The sequence below is a fragment of the Colobus angolensis genome, unplaced genomic scaffold, assembly GCF_000951035.1.
Source record: "Colobus angolensis palliatus isolate OR3802 unplaced genomic scaffold, Cang.pa_1.0 Scaffold130, whole genome shotgun sequence".
Taxonomy (NCBI): domain Eukaryota; kingdom Metazoa; phylum Chordata; class Mammalia; order Primates; family Cercopithecidae; genus Colobus; species Colobus angolensis.
This window is the reverse complement of record NW_012114253.1, coordinates 1,376,070-1,385,807: the sequence shown is the minus strand read 5'-3', so window position 1 is coordinate 1,385,807 and position 9,738 is coordinate 1,376,070. Positions and strand designations below refer to the sequence as shown.

The 9,738-nt window shown below is 38.0% G+C and overlaps 1 protein-coding gene across 2 annotated transcripts in view; it reads right to left on the bottom strand.

Moving 5' to 3' along the window:
• The window catches only part of EIF4G3 (eukaryotic translation initiation factor 4 gamma, 3), a 374,612-nt gene that overhangs the window by 143,941 nt on the left and 220,933 nt on the right, over positions 1–9,738 (bottom strand). The window contains exon 12 of one of the 2 annotated variants that reach the window (XM_011933977.1): positions 2,533–2,641. In XM_011933977.1, coding sequence (XP_011789367.1) covers positions 2,533–2,641 — 109 coding nt within the window. The remainder of the gene's footprint in view (positions 1–2,532; positions 2,642–9,738) is intronic. The other variant, XM_011933978.1, reaches the window with a different exon arrangement.

The following is a 9,738-nucleotide window of genomic DNA, read 5'->3' as shown; positions in this document are numbered from 1 at the left end:
AAGAGAAAGAAAGAAAGAGAAAGAAAGAGAGAAAGAAAGAAAGAAAGAGTGAAGGGAAGGAAGGAAGGAAGGGAGGGAGGGAGGAAGAAAAAAGAGAGAAAGAGTGAAAGGGACAGAGAAAGGGAAAGAGAGAGAAACAAAGAGAGTTAGTTTTCTGGTGAATAGTTGGTACTAAAAGGAAGATAATAGTAATCTCAGAGAGTTACTTATAACCTCTGAAATACACTTAAAATACTACAAGTTTTTCTTTTCATCAAGGTAACCTGAATACTTTCCAATTAAGCCTATATTATACACTAGTTTGATATGTTGATGTTGTTATTCAAATTTCCACTAAGCAAAACAAAAACAAAAACCTGAGAGGAAATCAAGTCTGCATTCCTTGTCTGGAAATCTGGGCCTAAATATGACAAAATGCAGGCATCTCATAATCTAAAAATTTAAAAATTATTTTTCACAAAATAATGACAGATGCAATAATACTGTCTTCAGGAAGGACAGAACTATCATCATCAAAGTATGTGATAAACTTTTTAAAAATCCTGGCACAGCTACAGAGAAAGTCTGCACAGAGGATAAATTTTAAGGCCTCTTTGCATGGGAAGTATTCAATATGCTTAGCGTAATTCTAACCAGTAAAAGGATTACATATTTGCAAAAGCGCAATCAAGTTTTGAAGGGAAATACTGAGAATTATTCTCCACTAAGATTAAAAACATTCTGAACTTTGACTCAAAACTACTTTATCATTGAAGGTATTTCCACATTTGGTCTTCCACATTTGGTCTCTACAACTTGTAATTTTGCAAGGTAAATGGTTTTACTATTTAAAAACTTCGCTTGAAGCATGCAGGAGTTCTCCTTTAACTCAAAATGTTGCTGAAAGAAGTTCTTGACAGTGTAAGTTTTTGAAGCATGCCAGATTAGGGATCACTGACTATCTTTTGGTTTAAAACTATCTTACATAACAAATACAATATAAGACCTGTCTGTTCAAGAGTATCAGGCTTCTCAATACTCAGGGGGAAAATGAAATTTCTATATTAAAAACACATTATCATAATCTTTGTTTGATGTAAAAATCATTGAAATCATACATTAGAAGTACATCTTCCAGAAAGTTTATAAATGTGATTAACCTGCAGTCTACCCAAAAACCTTTAATATTAAATATGTCGATTTTATGGGCCACTCCTAAATATTTTTTGAAGGATAATTTTGAGTATGGGCATGGTGTCTCAGGCCTGTAATCCCAGCACTTTGGGAGGCTGAGGCAGGTGGATCACTTGAGGTCAGGAATTCAAGACCAGCCTGGCCAACATGGTGAAACCCCGCCTCTACTAAAAATACAAAAATTAGCTGCGCATGGTGGTGGTATGCCTGTAATCCCAGCTACGCGGGAAGCTGAGGCAGGAGAATAGCTTGAGCCCAGGAGGAGGAGGTTGCAGTGAGTCAAGACTGCACCACTGCACTCCAGCCTGGGCAACAGAGCAAGACTCTGTCTCAAAAAAAAAAAAAAGACAATATTTTTTAGAAAATCTATATACTAACCACAGAGCTATAGAATAAACAAATGGTTTGGAGGAATGAATAATTCAAGAAAGTTAGAAGGTAAATGGCTTCCATATATGATATCCAATCATTTTTAGAAATCTGAAACATAAAGCAGGGTCAAAGTTACTTGCTTCCCCGAACTGTGTTTAGAATTATCTCTCAATTTTAGCAAAGGTCAAGTTAAAATCCAACTAGGTAGGGAAGAAAGACTATGATATCCCGCTTTCTGGTACGAGATTTCCCTTACATTTTCTATTATACTCCCAAAGGCACAGTATTTATTTCAACAAACATTTGGCACCTTCATGTTCAAGTTCAATAGGAGCAGAGACCTTAGTGTACTATTCCTTAATACAGCATTAATGGCTATAATTTACTAAGCACTTTTCATGTGATAGGCATGTTCCCACAGTAATCCTGTCAAGCACGTAGGTCTTTATTCCATTCTACAAGTGAAGAAACTGAGACACACAAGGTCAGTGGCTCAATAGACCAAATAACTAGTGCATGATAGAGCTGGGATTTGAACTTGGATCCATCTCCAACTGTGGCTATAGAAGCCCAGTCTTGTAAGAAGAAACTCTTTATCTTTTTTTCTTTTTTTAAAATAGCAAGATACCTAGGGACACGCTAAATACATAAGCTAAACTGTACTGTTCTTGTAAAGTAATATATGCTATGATTTCTCCCTCCACCTCCCACCTTGTTTTAAAGGGTGGTTTAAGGTAGCTAACCTTTTACCTATATACAGATACTAACAGTGAGAGATTAAACAAATGTATGAAAAAATTTTACTAATCATCCCTACTTTAGTTTCCTAGAGGCAGAATACTTTAATTTTCTGCCTCAAAGCTTTGTTTAAAGGTGGGTGTCTAAATAATCCTTGGATGCTGTACTCTTACTCCTGAATGCTGAGGGCAATGAAATTAATAAAAAAGAGACTGAAGATAAGAGGGAGGAAAACAGTCATACACAAACCTTGCTTCTGGTCGCTAGCTGCAGTGACAGGGGTGCTGGCAGCAAGATGAGCGCTCTCCACAGTCCCATAAACCACAGGGCTGTGCTCAGGGACCTGGCTGGGCAGCTGCTGGGATTTGAAGTACAAAAAAGGGTGATAATGAGCGTGCGAACATAAAAACTAGCAACATGGAACCGAAGCAAGTAGGGAAGACAGTAGAGCACGGGAGATCACAAAATTAAAAAAGGAAAGCAAGGAAAAAATATATAGTTCAATTTAATAAATTCAAAAGTACATGGGAAGACAGGGAAGATAAAGAAAGAGGCAGCAGAAAAAGGGGAAGGAAAAGAAATGATTACTATTAACCACAGCAAGAGAAGACAGCACAACAATCATTAGTACAATTTATTCCCCAGTATTCCTTCTAAGGACAAGCCGACCTGTCAACCTAACAATAGATGTCACATCTGAAAGGGAATTTAACATTCTCCCAAAGACCAAAACTGATTTGGTCAACTTCATGTATAAATTACCTAGCAAACCAGTACAAACAGAAAATGTAATGAGACTGAAAACCAGTTACAGATTCAAGAAAACAATACTGAAAAATGATTCCTGCTACTCATCCATGTAATCATACAGGTGAAATACTTTGAAAGTATATAATAAAGCAATTTCACCATAAAATGTCTATAGGTTCTGGGTCAAGTATGGTATTTTCAGAATCAGAAATCTTGAGTAAAATACCGGGTTTTTCAGAGACATGAGGAAACTCTCATTTTCACTCAGGCATTGTATTAGAATGAAAAATGCCCATCAAAATCCAAGCAGGGTAGGTTGAGAAAAATCACAGCTATTGCTCAACTTAGAGGGAACAGAATTACACAAGAGAGGACATGAACACTCATTCTACATCACATTCCAGGCAGGTATTCATTCAGGATTTGAGGGTTACACAAGCAACAAAACAAAGCAGTGTCTCTCCTCGGAGATCTAAGGTCAGTATTTTTGGTATCTATAATATCCTACAACGAATTATATCAGTGCTATCAAAGTAGAGCTCCCTGTACAATTCTATTTTTCTTTTCCTTCTGAGGAGTAGGGATGGGGAGATTAAGATGTAGGTAAGTGTGGTCAAATAGAGACACATAAAAAGTGAGAGTTGATAAAAAATATTTTCAAGTCAGTAAGCGTCACTTAAAATGGGAATATAAAATGAAATGGACACATACAATTTAGGATGATAGATATCATTTAAGTAACAATGCTTTTCAGAATGGACAACATGAAATTTATATTTGAGTATATAAGGATTGTATAGAATAATAGATAGAAATAGGGAAAATGCTATCCTTTCATCTATTCATTAGACCATGAAAATGTTCATATTCCACAATTACTTCTAAATGAAGACTACTAAAATTATATTTCTATATAAAAAGATGGAAAGTTACTGTTTTCACAGGGACAAATAAAGAAAATAGCACTGCCGTAATTACTCTGGATCCGTAGTTTCAGTGGGAAAAAAAATTCACTACTGAAATTCAATAGAAAGGTTCATAGCTAAAAATAAAAATACCGATTTTTCAGTTCTACAGGTTGAAAACAGATCTGGAACAAAGGAAACACTCCATGTTATTTAGCATTCATTAAGCAGTTATCCACATTTCTCAGGAAAGAAAGATTTGTAAATTGTATCATTTACCTGAAAGGAAAAAAATATTAACTACTCCAATTGCCTGGGAAATTAATAACCAAATAAAAGCGGGGGGGGGACAGGTAAGTGCTAAAAGTAGGTCACAAAATGACATTCACAGAAAAAGTAAGATGTTTAAGACAGTAAAAGGCTACTAGAGTCAATGATTTTTCCATCTAAAATACCTTTAATCATATAAAAGATGGACATTTTAAAATTAACAAAGTCCTACAAAGAATCTATGTATAAAGAGTCATTAGAAAGGAATGAGATAATATGTTTAAGTTACAATTCGAAATCCAAGTATCCAGTACATAAGTATATATCCATAAAATGCTGGGAAAGTACTTCTCAGTTTTCACAGCTGTGAAATGTAGAACTAAAGATCCTACAGTCTCCTTCAACTTTATAATTTTATAAGCCTCCAGCAGTACTAATAAAATCATAACATATTAATATGTAATTCAATACTTTTTTTTTTTTTTTTTGAGACGGAGTCTTGCTCTGTCACCAGGCAGGAGAGCAGTGGCACAACCTCGGCTCACTGAAGCCTCCGCCTCCCAGGTTCAAGTGATTTCCTTGCCTCAGCCTCCTGAGTAGCTGGGGCTACAGGTGTGTGCCACCACACCCAACTAGTTTTTTGTATTTTAGTAGAGATGGGACTTCACCATGTTGGCCAGGGTGGTCTTTATCTCCTGACCACGTGATCCGCCTGCCTTGGCATCCCAAAGTGCTGGGAATACAGGCATAAGCCACCGCGCCCGGCCAGAATTCAATACTTTAATCTTGTTCAGAATTAGTTTTAATTTAGGATAATCTTCTCAAATTGTATTTTAACCACTAATTTCATCTCTTCTCTCCTAAAGAAGTAACTCAACCAGGGCAGGCACTGTGGCTCATGCCTGTAATCCCAGCACTCTGGGAGGCCAAGGCAGGCAGATCACCTGAGGTCAGGAGTTCGAGACGAGCCTGGCCAACATGATGAAATCCCGTCTCTACCAAAAATACAAAAATTAGCCGGGAGTGGTGGCAGGTGCCTGTAATTCCAGCTACTCGGGAAGCTGAGGCAGGAGAATTGCTTGAACTCGGGAGGTGGAGGTTGCAGTGAGCCAAGATTACGTCACTGCACTCCAGCCTGGGTGACGAGAGCAAGGCTCCGTCTCCAAAAAAAAAAACGTCTGTTACAAAGGAGTTTTCTGTAAGTCAGAACAATCAGGAAACATACCAAGTACTGTGACATAAAACATCACATCCAATGCTGTATGCATTTTGATACATATAGAGAAACTAAGCTAGACTATTAAGAACATATTTAAGGAATTTCAAAGCCACTGCATTTTAGTCACATTCACTATTGATGGGAATGAAAACTTATAAAATCATTCTGGAAAGACAACTGCTATCAAAATATAAAACAACTCAATAAAGATGCTAAGGAAGTCAGAGTTAAAAGGTCAGGGTCATTTAGCAACTCTTTGCAACAGCTTATAATTTATGTAAATGGTAAAATTCCCCATCAAATTTTTCAAAATCAAGGTTCTGATTGGTACAAGGAAAAAAATAAAATGTTTCTTTTATAAACTGGAATGAAAAGAGTTTAAAGGGAGGGTAAGATATTCGATTCCTGATAGTGTTTGAGAAAAATTCTTTATAAATTCTCCTTTAGAATCTACTCAAAGATTTATACACTAAATTTAAAGTCCTGATCTCAAGAGATCATGGTAAGCTTAGGCCCACATACTGGAGGAATTCGTTTTTTAAAAACGTAATGTTTACCTAGTAAGTAAACGGGCAACAGAATCTAAAATTGTTCTTAAATATTTCTTTGCACAATTTAAAATTCATTTTTCTTTACACAGGAACATTGTTTTGCCCAGAAAGGGGGTCACCTTATTTTGTCTTCTATTTTAATCACATAAATGGCAGAATACTTACAGAGGTGGTTATAGACAAGGGTCAACAACTATGCCCCTGGGGCCATATACCTGATTTTATACTGCCCACAAGGTAAGTTTCTACAATTTCAAATGTTGGCGGGGGAAGCAAGAGACAAACAGTATTTCTTGACACATGAAAATTATACAAAATTCAAATTTTAGTGCCCATAAATAACATGTTATTGGAAGAGACACACCCATCCATTTATATATTATCTATAACTGCTTTTGTGCCACAATGGCAGAATTGAAGAGTGCTAAAAGAGACAATATGGTTGCAAAGTCTAAAATATTTACTATCTGGCCCACTACAGAAAATATTCGCTGAGCTCTATTATAATTCATTTAGAGAAAGCCAGAGACTTCAAACAGTTACATAAATATAAACAAAAAGTTGATTTACTGTTAAAATAAGAATCCCATTCAATGACTTTAAAATAATCCTGTATAGGTCGGGCGCGGTGGCTCAAGCCTGTAATCCCAGCACTTTGGGAGGCTGAGACGGGCGGATCACGAGGTCAGGAGATCGAGACCATCCTGGCTAATACGGTGAAACCCCGTCTCTACTAAAAAATACAAAAAACTAGCAGGGCGAGGTGGCGGGTGCCTGTAGTCCCAGCTACTGGGGAGGCTGAGGCAGGAGAATGGCATAAACCCAGAAGGCAGAGCTTGCAGTGAGCTGAGATCCGGCCACTGCACTCCAGTCTGGGCGACAGAGTGAGACTCCGTCTCAAAAAAAAAAAAAAATAGTAATAATCCTGTATAAATACCTCATGTATTTAACATATATAAAATATGTGGATAAACAAGTATAGCCTTCACTGAGAAACACTATGAAGGTTAAGAAGCAAAACAAAGGCCAGGCACGGTGGCTCATGCCTGTAATCCCAGCACTTTGGGAGGCTGAGGCGGGTGGATCACGAGGTTAAGATTTCAAGACCAGTCTGGCCAAGATGGTGAAACCCCGTCTCTACTAAAAATACAAAAATTAGCTGGACGCAGTGGCAGGCACTTATAATCCCAGCTACTTGGGAGGCTGAGGCAGAAGAATTGTTTGAACTCAGGGGACGGAGGATGCAGTGAGCCGAGATCGCACCACTGCACTCCAGCCTGGGCAACAGAGTGAGACTCTGCCCCCCCCAAAAAAAAGCAGCAGCAAAACAATAGCATATTTAACAATGCCAGGAAAAAGTACCAAAACATGCTTCTTTCTTAAGGAGGAATTTCTCCCATTCTCTCATTAGAAATGTGTGTGTCAATATGTGCGTATTTCCTCCTGATAAGTTTAACTTGCGCAAAACACTATGAACCTACTCATGGCTAAGAGAAAATTCCTGGGTTCACCGAGCTTACATTCTATCAAAGGAAACATATGGCATAAACCACAAAATTAATCATTTAATTACCATAGGTACAAATGCTCTACTGGGGAAGTAAGAGTACAAAGATGACCCATAATCTGGGGTTCTGACTTTGTGATGTGTGTGAGGAAGATATTCTGAGTAAGTAACATTCAGGCTGAGTTTCAAAAAATCAATGTGAATGTTGGCATGTAGGAAGAAGGGCAGGTAGATGCATCTCATGCAGAGAGAACACATGCATGAAGGCTCTAAAAGGAAAAGTATTCTGTGATCACCTACCTTATGTAAAAGGTAAGAGGGATGCAGAAAAAACAGGGGAATCTGGTGTGAAATGAGGCAGGCAGGAGTCAGGCAGATGGGCCTTACAGGCCAGACCAAGGGTTTTGGTCTTTATCCCCATAGCAATAGGAAGCCAGGGCCAGGTTTTAAGCAGCAATGTGATATAATCAGATTTGTGTTTTATTTTGTAGGTATTTTTTCTCTTTTTTCTTTTTTTTTGAGACAGGATCTCACTCAGTCACCCTGGCTGGAGTACAGTGGCGCAATCACAGCTCACTACAGCCTCGACCTCTTGAGTTCAAGTGTTCCTCTCACCTCAGCCTCTGAAGCAGCTAGGACCACAGGTGTGTACCAACATGGCCAGCGATTTTTTTTCTTTTTTTTGTAGAGTTGGGGTCCCAGTATTTTGCCTGGGCTGGTCTTGAACTCCTGGACTCAAGTAATCCTCCCGCCTCAGCCTCCTAAAATGTGGAGATTACAGGCATGAGCCATCACACCTGGCTGATATTTTATAAAGATAATTCTGACCACTGCATGGAGAATGAACTAGAGCAAGGAAACAGCAGTCACAAGAAAACAGTTTTCGAAGTTACTTCAGTAGTCCAAGGGCAATAATTTTGGTGGTAATAATGGGGGTCAGTGACTGAATTTTACTTAAACTGACTAGGCTTGATTAGGTAACTGATGAGACATAGTAGAGAGGGGATCTATGAGGAGAGAGGGGTAAAAAGAAAAACACTAGGTTTCTGGTTTCTGAGATAGGGGCCAGTCTGAGAAAGGGAACACTGGAGGAGACATAAGGTTTTGGAAGTCATGGGTTTGGTTAGAGGAAAACCATGAACTCCAGTTTTGAGGTTGAAGTGCTTGTGAAATACCTGAGTACAGAGATCAAGTCAAAAATTGGGTATCTAACCTGAAGTTCTGAAGTGTTCTCATAATAATATATGGCATGCCATAACAAGCACCTCCTTTAATACAAAGGCAATAAAAAAATAAATAATGACCATAGCAATAATTAAATGGTAACAATAATTCCACTGAACTCTAAGGCAGGAATTACAGGATATAAGGACTACAACAGTCATCGGCCACATAGATCAGTTCTTTCTATACTAATTATTCCTATACTAATATGGTTTGATTGTGTCCCCACTCAAATCTCATCTTGTAGTTCCCATAATCCCCATATACACTTCAAAAATTCTATGAATATGGGCTCCTTGAAAGCAATGAAAGGTTGCCAAGGTCAGAAATGATGAGAGGAAACCCGGACACTCAAAATAAAAGCTTGATGGCAGACTTAAGAGGGCTTAAGAAAATGATTTTTAAAGTTCTTGGAGGCAAAAGGAACCCTCAAAACTACACAAATATATGGAAATTAAATAATCTGTTTCTAAATGATATCTGGGTTAATAATGAAATCAAGATGGAAAAATTATCTGAATCAAATGATAATAATGACACAAGTTATCAAAACCTCTGGAGTACAGCAAAAGAAGTGCCAAGAGCAAAGTTTGCAGCACTAAATGCCTACATCAAAAAGTCTGAAAGAGCACAAACTGACAACCTAATGTGTGTGTACCTCAAGGAATTAGAAAAACAAGCACAAGCACAAACTAAACAAGACTGTCTCAAAAAAAAAGAAAAGCAAAACAAAAATTGCAGCAAAACTAAATGAAATTCAAACAAAAAAAGCATTTCAAAAGATCAATGAAATAAAACATTGGTTCTTTGAAAAAATAGCCCATTCACTAGATTAACCAAGAAAAGAGAGAAGATCCCAATAAGCTCAATTAGAAATGAAACTGGAGACACTACTGTTTGGACGAACGGAGGCAAGATGGTGCACTTCCGGGTTCTTCATCCCCCCTCCCAACTTTTCCCCCTCCCAACTTTTCCCGCGCGCGCGAAAATGCAGCCGGTGACCCGGGAAGGTGCAGACCAACTGGGCAT